The sequence below is a fragment of the Genypterus blacodes genome, unplaced genomic scaffold (assembly GCF_046128005.1).
Source record: "Genypterus blacodes isolate CSIRO-AG114 ecotype Tasmania unplaced genomic scaffold, CSIRO-AGI_Gbla_v1 ptg000022l_1, whole genome shotgun sequence".
Classification (NCBI taxonomy): domain Eukaryota; kingdom Metazoa; phylum Chordata; class Actinopteri; order Ophidiiformes; family Ophidiidae; genus Genypterus; species Genypterus blacodes.
In genome coordinates, this window is record NW_027466835.1 from 4,583,653 (window position 1) to 4,597,694 (window position 14,042).

The 14,042-nt window shown below is 44.8% G+C and overlaps 2 protein-coding genes across 2 annotated transcripts; both read right to left on the bottom strand.

Annotated features, from left to right (window-relative positions):
• Positions 1-500: 500 nt before the first annotated feature.
• On the bottom strand, positions 501-6,047 carry LOC142992355 (uncharacterized). The gene is made up of 12 exons (XM_076142740.1): positions 5,801-6,047; positions 4,598-4,710; positions 4,420-4,459; positions 3,944-3,972; positions 3,810-3,861; positions 3,674-3,723; positions 3,550-3,582; positions 3,387-3,432; positions 3,222-3,295; positions 2,577-2,606; positions 2,193-2,231; positions 501-1,838 (listed from the first exon to the last, which is right to left on the bottom strand). The coding sequence occupies exons 2-12, from the start codon at positions 4,701-4,703 to the stop codon at positions 1,723-1,725; spliced, it is 615 nt and encodes a 204-aa protein (XP_075998855.1). The 5' UTR covers positions 4,704-4,710; positions 5,801-6,047; the 3' UTR covers positions 501-1,722.
• Positions 6,048-8,303: 2,256 nt separating this feature from the next.
• Positions 8,304-13,753, bottom strand: spns1 (SPNS lysolipid transporter 1, lysophospholipid). The gene is made up of 13 exons (XM_076142716.1): positions 13,511-13,753; positions 12,113-12,319; positions 11,948-12,013; positions 11,708-11,844; positions 11,466-11,617; positions 11,132-11,198; positions 10,799-10,941; positions 10,462-10,614; positions 10,126-10,315; positions 9,975-10,040; positions 9,773-9,871; positions 9,522-9,690; positions 8,304-9,238 (listed from the first exon to the last, which is right to left on the bottom strand). The coding sequence occupies exons 2-13, from the start codon at positions 12,312-12,314 to the stop codon at positions 9,168-9,170; spliced, it is 1,515 nt and encodes a 504-aa protein (XP_075998831.1). The 5' UTR covers positions 12,315-12,319; positions 13,511-13,753; the 3' UTR covers positions 8,304-9,167.
• Between the last annotated feature and the right edge of the window lie 289 nt (positions 13,754-14,042).

Here is a 14,042-nt window from a genome sequence, read left to right on the forward strand (position 1 = left end):
AGACAATCCAGGCATATTTGAGTGAAAATCAGCACTGAACCTCTCTTCGTTGTTCTACTTCTTAAGTCGTCCTTTATGCACAGTTTACTTTCCCCCGAGAGACCAGGATGAAGGAGGAGGAGAGGAGCCGATGATACAGATAACAACCAGACTATGAACAGATGATGCTGTTGCGGCAAATATCACCTTTAATCTCACTGAGGTCAGATCAGATCACTCAGCACTCACAAGGCTTTTATAATTCTTAATTATATTAATGACACGTTTCTACAGTCATGTTAAGTGTCAGTGCTTATGATTTTGCGTATTTAAATTCATTCCTGAACTGAAAGTAATCTCCAGGATTAAACCAGCAGAAATCACGCTGTGGAGCAATTTTCAGGTCTGTGCACATTTTTAAAGTAGTGAAGATGAATTAAGGTAAGAGGCCAAATGGTAAAAACTATGTAGAAATGTAAAGGAAACACTAAAGCATGCTGGGAAACAAACGAAAACAGGAGTGAGGTAAAAGGCAGGAGGCGTGTTTCCACTTTATTGAATCGTAATGGCTGAAAAACATCAAATAATTACAATTAACATGCAGTTCAGTATTAATCCAAGACGATGCTAACGTGGTAACAGCACATAAATAAAACCAGAAAAAGTTGTGAAATCAGACGTTCTCAGGAGTGTCAGCAAATCAAACTAAAGCTCATATGTATTCATCCCAATTACACACCATCAGTAACCCTTGGTAACCGTATCGTGAAAATACCCGGCGATATCAGACGTGCACTGTGGGGAACAAGGTCAACCAACGTAAGAAACAAAAAGCATACAAACACTGTCGTCTTAACTTCAATAAAAAAAAAACATTGTTGTGCACTTTTCAAAGTAAAGACATCTTACTTGAAATACAGATTTGACTCAAGTCTTGACTGTCAGCCAAGATGACATAAACACTATGACAGCCATTAAAAGGATGCAACGTTTGTCTCACACCCGCATGTGGACCCATCCAAGATGTCTTCAGGCAAACACAGTGTTCCAGGTCTGAACCATGTAGGTGGCCTCTCTCTCTCTCTCTCTCTCTCTCTCTCTCTCTCTCTCTCTCTCTCTCTCTCTCTCTCTCTCTCTCTCTCTCTCTCTCTCTCTCTCTCTCTCTCTCTCTCTCTCTCTCTCTCTCTCTCTCTCTCTCTCTCTCTCTCTCTCTCTCTCTCTCTCTCTCTCTCTCTCTCTCTCTCTCTCTCTCTCTCTCTCTCTCTCGATGCTGAGGTGCAGATGGTTAAACGTGATAAGCAGTAAATGTCAGGTTTTTACTGCTTATCTCCAAGCGGTGTCAACAAACCGAAACCTCCACCCCACATTTCATTGCACAAACAAACATTTCTGTTTCCTGTCAAAGGTTATCTGCAGCACACAAACCTCCAGGACTGAGATAAAAGGACTCAGAGTCAAATGTTTTGGTATTTTACAGTTCGGTTTTACTGTCCTTAGAACAAATTAGATCCTGGTTAATAAAAGCAATACTCACTAAAAGGTGGCGATAACATGTCGGGTGAAAACACACAGTCAGGTGTCGGTAACGCCCTCATTTCCACAACTTGGTTATATCCCATCATGCACTTCACTGGGCTTTATCCACTACACCTTTGCCGCCACCCGTGTGATAACTTTCCCAGCGGCCATTTTGACTGAAACATGGCTCCATTCCATGTATCTCTGTGGTGCAGAGGAAATGCTCTAAAGGTCACTGAGGTTATCGTAATGTGACGATGGTTGGTTGACGTAGTTCCCCTCGTCGTCGCTGCTGCTGCTGCTGCTGTCACTTTCTCGCTCACTTTCCCTTGCTGCCGGGCCTGCCAGAAAGGAAACTGATTGTTAGATTAGTCCAACGAATGGGAACCGTTCATCCCCTGGGTCACGAGAGTGGAGTCATATAGATTTGTCCTGAAGGGGGAGCTAAAAGGAAAAGTGAGCATTTTGCCACACTACTTAGGGATCATCCACCGGGGATCACAGATATACTGTGTATGAACTTTTGTGGTTAGCTGACCTGTTTATGTTAGAATGAATGGTGTGATGTTACAGATCCCCCCTGATCGCATCAATCATGATCACAACTACACAGCTGCAGCCCAATCATTTAACTGAAGTGTTGTTAGCAGATATCAGCTGCAGTGCGCTTTCAATGGAAAAAAAACAAAACTCACCTAGACTGTGAATCAGCTCCACATTCAAGTAGTTGCTCTCTGAAGAGAAAAGAGGAGGAAACACTGTTAATATGAAGATATGATGAAGAAGTCATAGACAACCATTCAGAAAATGTGAGCTGTGTGCGGAGCCCTGAATCAGGCTGCATGCCCTGCGTTAAACACTGGGTGACCACTAGATGGTAGCAGAGAGCAACACAGATCTAATCAGGAAGTCATTTTCAGACAGGAGCGACATAGCCGAGTGCCTGACAGCAGCAGCAGCTACAGAGCTTCGTCTGCTGCTCAGAGATTTATACACTTGACATGTTTGGTATTTGCCCCGGGTTTTTGCTTTGTGAATTAAAAAAATGACCAAGAGAAAGACAAACATATGGGACTCACTGGGCACGTTCTCGTATTTGCCTTCATCGTCTGGAGGAGAAAAAACAGATTTTATGATATTACTTTAAAGTTACTATGCAGATTTTGTAATTCAGTCACACATGTTAAAGTTATCATTCTTTCTTTCTTCATTTCTTTTCTCCATTTACTTCTTTCATTCCCTTCTATCTTTCCTTCTCAACTTCCTTACTCTGGCTTCTTAACTTTACTCTTTCCCTCCTGCCTTTCTCTCCTCGATTCCTTCCCATTCCCTCTCCCCTCCACCTTTTAACTCTTCCTTGCTTGATTCCTCCCTTATCTTATCTTCCTTCCAGCTTTCCTTCTGCTCTCATTCATTTCTATCCTTCCCTTCTCTCCCTTACTTCCCCACCTCTTCTCTTCCACTCATTCCTTTCTTTTCTTATTTTTAACTTCTAAATTCTTGACTTTTTACTCTTCCTATTTCTCCTTACTTCCCTCTTTGCTTTCTTCACATCTCTTTCCTCCCTCTGTTCCTTTCCTCCTTCCTCTCTTTTCTCCCTTCAATCTCTCCTTTAGTCTCGACTTGCTTCCCTTCTATGCCTCCTCATTAATTCCTTCTCTCCTTCCTCCTTTTGATCACTTTCCTCTAAAATACAATGACAATAAAAGTAGTTTATATTTTACCTGAGCTGGAGGTTGAATCTTGCCTGGAGATGGACAGAGGAACCTCAACTTTGGGCGAATCGGGCAAAACTGATCTGCAAGACAAAAGATGAAAATAACATGGAGCACATTTACTCGCATGTTCCTTCTTTAGCTGAGAAACTGTGAATGCAGAATGAAACCTACATGTAACTGGAGTTACTGATGATCTCTTGGTCTTGACGGTCAGATCCTGCACACAAAAAGCATCAAATCAGTTTACACTGTAAAGTGAGACGGCAAACAGCAGGCAGACGTCACTTTAAAACAGGCGGTAAGTTAGAGGCTGTAAATGAGATCGTCCTCTTACCGTCTGGAGGGTTCTCATAACTCGGGTTGCTCTCTGTAGGAAGAAATAGTTCACATCACTTTTCATCTGCAGTGTTAAAAAGCAGAAATCTATAGAGAGAAAATGAAACATTACTCAATCTCACCGTTTTCTGTTGGAGTGAAGGAGCGACGGCTGAGGTCTACCAACGGTGAGCTGAGCCAGGACAAACAAATGGTTAAATACGGATATATAGTGGAAATGTGTGAAAATGAGTGTGTGTGTGAGTGTGCGCAGCTCACAAAGGAGATAGTGAGGAAGGATTGTTGGATAGCATGTCAGGGGCCTGTTGGTCTGCAAAGCCAAAATTCATCATCATCATCAATCATCGTCATCATCATCATACTGTGAAATGATGAAGGTGTGTATCACTCACATGTATGGGCAAGCCTGAATCCAGGGGACCTGAATGGAAACAAATATGTTGATGTAAACTTTGTGGCCACTTACATAAACAACTGTAGAAGAAGTGTTTTTGTTGTGCCGTAAATTTGTGAAATCTTTAAAGGGACTTTTTTCCCCTGAGAGAATGAAAAGCTGCAACTTTCTACAACTCCATTATATTTTATAAATGCAATGAAAATGACGACCAGGTGACTAAATGCACAGGAACGCATCATCCACCGCAAACACAGTAATAACACAATGCAGGCCGGCGTGTGTTCGGCTGTGATGACCTTGTAACCATAACCATAGCAGCCATCACAAACACCATAGCAACCCCCTCGTAACACAAGGTTTTGCTAGATCATTACAACCTTCCGCCGTCAGTGACTCATTCTCTTCATATACTATCATGCACATACATCAAAACAGTACAATCTTCCAAAATCAAATGACACAAGTACTTACTGTATATATTCTTCTGAGGCGTGTCCTTGCCTGATGGAGACTGAAAGGAAACAGAAAAGCAATATTGAAATTTAAATATGTCAAAATTCAAGTATCAATTTAGTTACAAAGGGTTAAAGCCACATGTTGTCTAATTTGGTTGTGATCAGGCAGAGCTCCTGTTGTGTAGTGAACTCACCCAGTGGGCCTTTGTTCCTGCAGTGGAGGCAGACGCCGGCCAACATGATGAGGGAGACGAAGATGATGGCGGCAGTTACAACCCCAACAAACCCGGGGACGTCCATGATTCATCTGAGGAGGACAGAAGACGGAGGGAAGGTGTCCAGGAGAGGAGGGAATATTGAGGAAAAGCAGTGAGCCCAAGGTAACAACACTCTGAAAATCAAATAGCTCCATTCTAAGATAATTAGTGGTTCTCAGCTTCATTCAAACTTAGTAAGGACATTGAATCTGAACCCTGGTTGTGTAATGCAACATATGATGGTTTCATCACTTCAAATCTCTGCTGAATCATTTAAAACATCTCCACTCCAACTCAGTGTAAACGGCAGCCATGTTGTGCGTTTTGGCCTGATTGCGATTTTTCCTCCTCACCACAAAACCCTTCAATGCAGCACGCAGACACACTCAAAACGTGAGTGAAGAAGAGGAGACAGTGTGTGTGTGCATGTGCATGTGTGTGCGTGTGTGTGTGTGTGTGTGTGTGAGTGTGTGTGTGAAAGAGAGGGAGAGATGAAGGAGAAAGCAGGAAACAACACTCAAAACAATTATTCTTCATTTAAGATGATGATGATGATGATGGCTTCAGGAATCTAAACGTTTCTGTTCAACTTCCTGCTCCTCGTCGTACATCAATGCATGCTGGGTAAAAGCTCAGAGGTGGAAAGTCACCGAGTACATCTCACTTCATTACCTCCCATACTTTGATGTGCCGGTACTTTTCCAGTTTAAAAACGTTGAAATAAAACCTTTTACTCCACTCCCTTATCTAACAGCTAACTGGTTCCTTTGAAGTGTTCCTCTTCGTCATCACACAGTGTTCTTTCCTTTCAGCCTTTGTTCATCCCTCCGTCCTGCTCTACCTTTCTTCCTCCATTTCATTCTCTTCTTCCTTCTTTCACTGTACTGTTTACTGTTCTTCCTCCCTTTCTTCAATAGGAATGTAGAAGCAAAGAAATCCCTGCTTAATACCAAGTGTTCACACAAAAGAGAAAGTAAAATTCTCTTCTTCAGAGAAGAACTCTTCTTCAGTTTGAGTACTTAAGGTAACTTTTTACTGCTAATTCTTTTCCCACAGCTGCATTAAACACTTCTTGGGCGTTTCTCTCTCTGCAAAGCTCCCAGAGAGTTAAAGAAGCAGAAGATACAGAGCTGGACTCACCTAAAGTGTGAAGAGGAACAGCAGATACACGTGAGGGTTTCTCAGCAGTGATGGTGATCAATGGGTGAGGTTTGGAAGCTCTGGTTGGTCTCTCATCCGGCCAAAGATCTGAACCACACGAGGCAGCTACAGTCACTAAACATCCGCCATGTCTGAATAATTCTTCACTCACTTTTTCCTTCACAGTTTTGTCTTTGGTCCCTCCTCTGCCTCTGCACATCTTCACAACAGGCTGCGACCCACTTGGCACCCTCCTCCCTCCGTCACCACGACAACCAATCACCTCCTGATCAGCCTCTGAGTCAAGCTGCTCTCGCTCGTCGAGGGTTTCGTTTCACCTCCCACCACAGATCCTCTGATCTCTGCTCGTCTTCCTCAGTGTTTCCTCATTGAGAGACATGATCATCATCATCCTCCTCCTGTGTGGCCCAACAGAAAGTGCAGCAGCAGCTTAGAGTCACGATAAAGCACATGGAGGACAGAGAGGAGCAGGGAACGTTCCATTTAACTGAAGGCCTTTGGATGAAACTGCTGCACAATCCACCACATTTGTTACTTAAATGACAGAAAATAATGAAATATTTCATCTGAATGTGGAGCAAACGATTCAATTCCTTTTTGGTATTTTTTTCCTACTATTTTTTAAAACCAAAGGGATTTTTAAATGTGTTGGTTTCTAAATACAGAAATACAAAATCTAATTAAGTTTCTTAAGTTAAGTTAGTTCTCTTCTAGAATTTTACAAAAACCTTCAAACTGAACTTAAGTGTGGAAAAATGTAAATTCTAAACCTATAGAATCTTTATTTTTAGGGGTTTTGTGCGGTCAATTTCCTGACTCAAGAAGGTTTAGGGGAAAATTTTAAAGATTCTTTCTGGAATTTTCCCACTTGGTGATTTAATTATTTTGGTTTTGTTTTAAGCACAAGGAATTTGGTGTAAAGAAGTATGAAGTGTTTTAGAATGAGCAGTGGGAGAAACTCTATAACAACTTGCATAATTTAAACTCAGTATAAATGGAAACGAGATTTCAAGGCATTGAAGCAAGGCAGCGTCTCCACATGTTGACTCACTGAGTGACTCACCGACCACCGAGCCACAACAAGTGTGAACACAGCGAGCGAGAAGCTGTGTGGGCGATCAGACTGCCCCCTTTAACTGTAAGTGCAGATCAGAGGGGCCTCCAGCTCACAACATCAAAATGTCACCAACAGATTTCACACCAACACTTCAGTGCCGTGCGAAGATGCAATGAGGCCTCAGAGCAACACGGTGCGACTCTAAAGCTGCACGCCGTGTGAACACTGCTGCAACCGTCCTGCTTCAACTCCACATCCTCCCACCTACAAACAGGAAACCACAGCGAGGGAAGGAAGCTGAGCCTCCTCTCCTCCCTCCTCTTCTGCACTCTCAGCCTGCTTGTCAGAGGGAGAAGCAGACGAGACAAGAGGGACAGCACAGAGGCCCCCCATCGGTGAGGGAGGACAGACTCTGGGAGAGACACACAGTCGTGCTTTCACGTTTTAATCTTGCAACAATGTCAACATTTACACAAAGTTTAAGCCAAGCAAAATGGATTACAATGAAATTTAGTATTGGTGCTCTCCCGACAATAAAGCCTTGGAAAGGCCTTCTGTTTACATCCAGAAGGTCAAAGGTCAAATGCGAGAAACAACTTCTAATGTAGAAACCATAATGGAAGTCAAATCTGTTTGCCTACGACTGCGACTATAAATCCTTTTATTCCAGAATGTGAGCGTCACAGTGAGATACGGATGATACCAACTTAACGCTGTTTAACTCCACATTAAGTGTATTTACATTTCCTGTAAATTTAATTTCTCTCTAGGCAAATGTTTTTTTGGCAAAGTAGAACCATTAAGTTCAGTAAATACTAACTAACTCGCCTCATTTCAACTTCAAGCTAAACTGCTAATCAGATTTAGCTAACATTTTTGCTAACGTGCTAAATGCTAAACAAATGACTGTTAGCATGTTGATACCATAACTTGTTATGAAACCAACGGTAGAATTGAGCTCGACATTTAATGTTAAATTCTGCTCACCAGGAAACACTGTAGAGTCACAAGAGGCTAATGTGTTTATGTCCAATACCAAACCAAACCAAGTTAAACACATTTAGTCATTATTTTCACATTTCTGTCTTCTCAATAACTAAGACTTACTTTATTTGTATGCAGAGCTACACACATCTTCATGCTTTTGCTACACTTAATTCCAAATCAAATCCCTAATTTCCCATGAAAATGTTCCAAATTTCCCCACCGTGTTTCCACAATCTTAAACATTTTTAATACCGTTTTAAATACTGCATGACAGCTGAAGTACCGTACAGGTCTGTAGTGCTGAAATGATACAAAAGCAGATTAATAAGAGGAAATAAAACTTAACTAAAGCTAAACTCAAACTAACTTTGGAGATATTTCATCATATTCCTGAACGTTTCCAGGCCCAGACAAGACAAATCACAGCAAACACAAATGTCTGAGAACTTAAAGGTTTAATTGTTCACAAAATAATTTCATAAAATAGGTTTGAGCTTATAAAAACAAGTTTTACTGCTAAGATTAATTTAAACATGTAAGCCATTCCTACAAATGTTAGAGTTGTTTTCCCCTTCAGACTGAAAGTGTGAGTAACTGAACAAATTAACCACTGAGATTCTACTTAAACCTTTAAATCGCTTAAAATGTGCTAACTTGGCTCAGGACCACAAACTGCAGTCAAGACTACTAACCCAAAAACAGAAAAAAACTGTAAATCTACTAAAGATGAACAAGTGAATTAGAACGTAGAGCATCAACCAGGTTCCCTTCCAAAGTGTCGAACCGCTTGGATTCATTTCCATTTCCTGTTGTAAATCGGCGCCAACACAACCGACACACAACTGGAAGACAGTTAGTGTTAATAAACAAAATATACAAATAGAACGAATATTAATAAAGGGGCAGAATGCAAAGTCAGTCAGCTTTTGGTTCTTCTGTGATCATTCATGGTGCCCAGACGTTTGCTCGTTGGCACGTCGGTGGGTTTGAGCCGAGGCCCACTGGAGTCTGGAGGCGAGACGTGTGAAAGCTTTTGCGTCAGATATTTTGTTTCCACTCTGCGGAAGACAAATAAAGTGCCACAATCAAACCCACAGAGGAGCTTCACCTCTCCGGAGCGTCCAGGACTCAAACAAAATGTCTGCTAACACAGTCTGACAGCAGGTTCCCGGGGAGACAAAAGAGAAAAATGTTTACAGTAAAATTATCCTTTAAAAACAAAAGAATTCTGCATGGCAGACATCCACTCAGAGGCTGCAGGCCTAAAAAGGTCACACAGGTGCATGATGGGCCATGTTGGACTCAGATCAGAACGCTGGACACTGGCACTCTGGTGGACCGGCCGCTTTTGGGCACAACGATTGGTTCATCATCTGAGGACAGAGACAAACCACAACATGGACTCCTGCTCTTCACTTCAGCACAGCTCAACATGCATTTCATTACCTGCAGGCTGTCTGCCACCCATAACTGATCAGATTTCTGCCAAACAATAACATGGTTGTCACTTTATCATGTTCATGTTATGATGAAGGTCGAATGTTCTACTCTCATCGCAGAGCTCCAAATGTTTCTGTCAAACTTTTCCCCTGAGCTAACACGGCGTTCCCATTTGTCCACTGAAGGACGGCTACGGCGCGGCGCTCTTCCTCTCACCTGAAGGGACGTAGTTCTCAGCGCGCCTGCGGTCCGTCTCGATGAAGAGGGCAGTGGCGAGGAAGAAGCCTCCGCCCAGCACGGCCACGAAGGCGCAGAGGAGCAGGGAGAGCTGCAGCGAGCGGAACTGCCACAGGTATGAGTCCGACTTCCTCAGGTAATCCGACAACTGAAACGCACAAACACAAACCTTAAGCACGCACACGGGAGCAGATGAGGCGTGCGGGCGCTTGCGTCTGCGTGGGACGTACCACTCCGATCATGTAGGGACTTCCTGCGTCTCCCAGCAGATGAGAGATGACGATCTGAAACGCCTCGGCTGTGGAGCGCCGCGTCGGAACAACCACGTACTGGGAAACAGGAGCGAGGTTTGACGTGAGAAGGAGGCTGTGGCAGTCATAAGACATTATACAAAAATGGTGGGATATAGACGGACTGAGCCGAGCGTCTCACCAGCAGAATGTCCGCCACGATGGCCCAGTTCATGGACAGGAACATATTTCCGAAGAAAATGAAGATCTGAGGGAGCAGAGAGAAAAGGTCAAACATGCAGACCACATCCAAACACACAAAATCGGCGTCTACAGCAGCAGTGTGTACTCACGAATGTGGCGTAGGTGCTAGCCTGGGCGAAGACGATGGCGAGGTAGAGGAAAGGAGCTGAGAGCAGCAGGCCGGCGGCGCAGACCAGCGGGTCGGCCCGTGGCGTCTTCTTCCTCAGCTGCCGGCTGATCTGCACGCCGCTGGCCACGCCCAACACGCCTGTCACACAGGTGATGGCGCCAAAGATCAGACTGCGAGGAAGAGCACCAGGAACAAGGAAACGGTCAGGCAACCGGGCATGAATATTAAGATAAGATAAGAGAATGAAAGTTTATTATCCCTAAGGAAATTATTCCAGGTGTTCCCGAGGTCTGGGTTTGAGCTTTGGGTTTGTTACCTGTCCGAGTCGTTGCAGTGAGCCTGGAAGCACGGCTCCTTCTGTCCCGTGAAGATGGCCGCCCTGTAGAGGAACGTCGGCGCCCAGAGAGCCAGCGAGCCCGTCACGAACGCCACGGCGGTGAAGCCGAAGGTTGACAACATAAAGCTGGGACTGCAGAGGAGAGACGAAGAAGAAGAAGAAGAAGAAGAAGAAGAAGAAGAAGAAGAAAGAGAAGAACTTAGCAACAATTTCAAAGGAGTCAATGCGACTTTGTGATCCTGTCCTGACGTTTGACCAGCAGGGGGCAGATCAGAGCCGTCACTTCCTGCCTCATCCCTTTGCTCACTGAACCTACTTCTTGCTGAGGGCCTGCATGTCGGTGAGCCAGCTGGTGCCGTGCAGGTGATGCTCCGGTCGGGCCTCTATGGCTCCTCGCTTGGGCTCCTTCACCACCAGCAGCAGCAGCACCACGGCAACCAGCCCCAACGCCGGGGTCACCTGAGGAGCATCAACGGACCCCTTAGTGTCATGACGACTGAGTATAGTTTGTGTCATTGACAGCAGGAAAAGAATACACATAGAAAATTTCCAGCCGCGATAAACAAAGAAAAGCCGTCAATTTCCATATCTGAGACAACAGCAGAGAGCATGATGACAAATGACTTTAAACGGTTGGACTTTGACTCACCCTCAGGGCCCAGTGCCAGTCCTTTGCTATATTAGTCACCTGCGCCCCCACGATGTAGCCGAGCCCGCTGAAAACAAGAAAGAGACACGTCAACAAACCCTCTCTGACATTTACTCAACACGCTGAGATGATTATTTAAACTGGCACTGTGTGGTGTGAAGGTGGGATGTCACAGATCACACACATATTAAACACTTAAAGAGACATAGAGTTACATTTCAAAGCGACACGACGCAGTAAACAGCCAAATCAGGCCAAATCATGTGGGCTGACTCAGGGGTCGTATGAGGTCACAGTTTGTAACAATCGTTTCTTTTAGAGTTCGTGAGCCAACCTGCCGACTGGAATGGCGAAGTAGAAGATGGAGAGCATGTTGGTCCGTTTCCCTTTGACGTACAGGTCGGCGATGATGGTGGGGGCGATGGTGGAGTAGCTGGCCTCGCCCACCCCCACCAGGCCGCGCGTCAAGAGCAGAGCCCAGAAGTGCTGCCAAGAGGGAGAGACAGGGTGGAGGTGAACGGTGGAGGTCAAACGCCTGAGGAGGACCACAGACCCTGCGTTCAGCCGCTCACTCACCTCTTTGGGCGTGTAGGAGCTGGCCAGTGTGACTATAGACCAGAAAAGGATGCCGACGCTCATGATCAGCTTCCTGTTGTACCGGTCGCCCAGGTAGCCAAAGACTGGAGCCAGGAACATGTAGCTGCAAATGAAAACTGGGACCAGAAGGGAGCGATGCTGAGAACGTTTCCTGCTCAACAGAGTCCACATGCCAATGGTGATGAGGTGAGATGATGAGGATCTGTTTACGTCTCTTACCCGTTTGAAGCAAACCCGACGTCTCATCGTTGATCCCAAAATAATGCTCTATGTCAGGAAGGACACCTGGAGACCACGAGAGGAAAGGAAGTCATGTTTCTGTTTCCTAACATCTGCAGAGACATTCCAGGACGTCCCGTGCGAACACCGTGTCCGCCGCCCTACCTGCCACAGTGAATCTGTCCATGTAGTTGAGCAGGTTGATGTAGCAGAGGATGAGGACGGTCATCAGCGCTCGGCCTTTGGTCACGCCGCTGGCCGGCTCCTCCTCGGGCGGCTGACCCTCATTTTTCTCCTCCTGACCCTCGACCTCACTGTCATCAGAGAAGAAGGGGACTGTGTCGGAGGCGGGCTCCCCCAGAGACATGGCTGCTGTAGACGAGGAATATGGACAACAAACAGATCAATGCAGCACGCACGCACGCACACACACACGCACACACACACACACACACACACACACACACACACACACACACACACACACACACACACACACACACACACACACACACACACACACACACACACACACACACACACACACACACACACACACACACACACACACACACACACACACACACACACACACACACACACACACACACACAACTTTAACATGAACGATTCAAGCAGAAGGCAAACAGCTTTACATTCTGTTTGGACTTCTGTGCCATTACGCATTAAAACTAAAATCTGTTTACGGAAAAATGATGGAGCCAAGATAAACGACTGAAGCAAAACACAGATTACCTTCAGAAAATATCTCTCCACTGCCGAAGTCGCTGAGTCAAAATGAGAGAAGAGGGAGCAGAGAAAGGAGAAGTCGCGGGTCGTGTGACCTCGCAAAAGTGCGTCTGGACACGGGAATGATTTTTTTTTTGAGAAACGCAGCACATGAGAGTCAAGACAAAGACGTTTTGCTGAGCCAGACAGACACACACACACACACACACCGTTTTGACCCATGAACCCTCTTGACCCCTGCATGTGGTGAAACATCATTGGGGAGATGTTGTGTAACAACTTCCCCAATGTTCTGGTGCCAGACAAATCAAGCTGATAACCATCACATCACCGTTACAGTCAGAGGTCATGACCTCTGTAAGTCTGAGGGGGAACTTGGGAGTTTAAATGAATAAATAGGGAAGAGATAAGTCTTAATGTTCACCGTTTGGAAGTTATTACTCATTTAATGTCAGCAGACCGAACATCTACGCCGTGTATCAGAGACCAAATCAGCACAGGGCACACGAGAAGGAGAAGAAGAATCGCTTGTTTGCGTCACTGAATGAAACCAGGCACATGCAACACGTTTGTCATTAGCAGCTGCAGTTCCGACTTCTGCCAGCAGACGCCAGCATTGAGTTAATGTTTTAGAAATGTTTCCAGACTAAAGTATTGAAACTGTCGAAACGTTTCAAAGGCTCGAAACCTCCGTTTGTGCTTTGCGAAGCTACGTAGTCACGCGCAGTGAAAATAGTCTCGCCTGTGGTCTGTCCTGCTGTTGCCAGGCTCCATTATCACTCAGCTACCATTAGCTTGTTTGCTGTTGTTTACCTCTGAAGATGAGTCAGGGCTGGAGATTCTTCCACTTTCTTCGTCCACAGATCCACACTTCGTTCCTCGCGTTCCTTTTTGCTAACGCTATTTAAAACCCATGTCTGAAAATATCAATAAAATGCCCTCCCGGAGAAAATGCGCCAGTAGGGATTAAAACGAATAAAACAAAGTGGTAAACGCAGGAAGATTCAGATCTGACGTCTCAGTGTCGCCGCCATGTTGCCTTTGACCAAACATCCGCTCCGCTGCTCACATGATTTTATATGTAGGTCACATGACAACAATATAACTTAAAATTAAAAGAACAGCTGTTTATCGCGTCACTGAAAGATATATTATGCAATTATCATCTTGTGTTTACTTTTATTTATTTGCCGTTACAATATTGGCTTATTTGTAAAGCCGTCGTTTGGTGCGTTCAGGGACACTCGTTCACGGACATATGTCTCGCTGCTGCCTCAGTCAATTAACCTTCATCGATAAAACTCAGTTAATAACAAACACGACCTAGTGAACACACACACGTGTA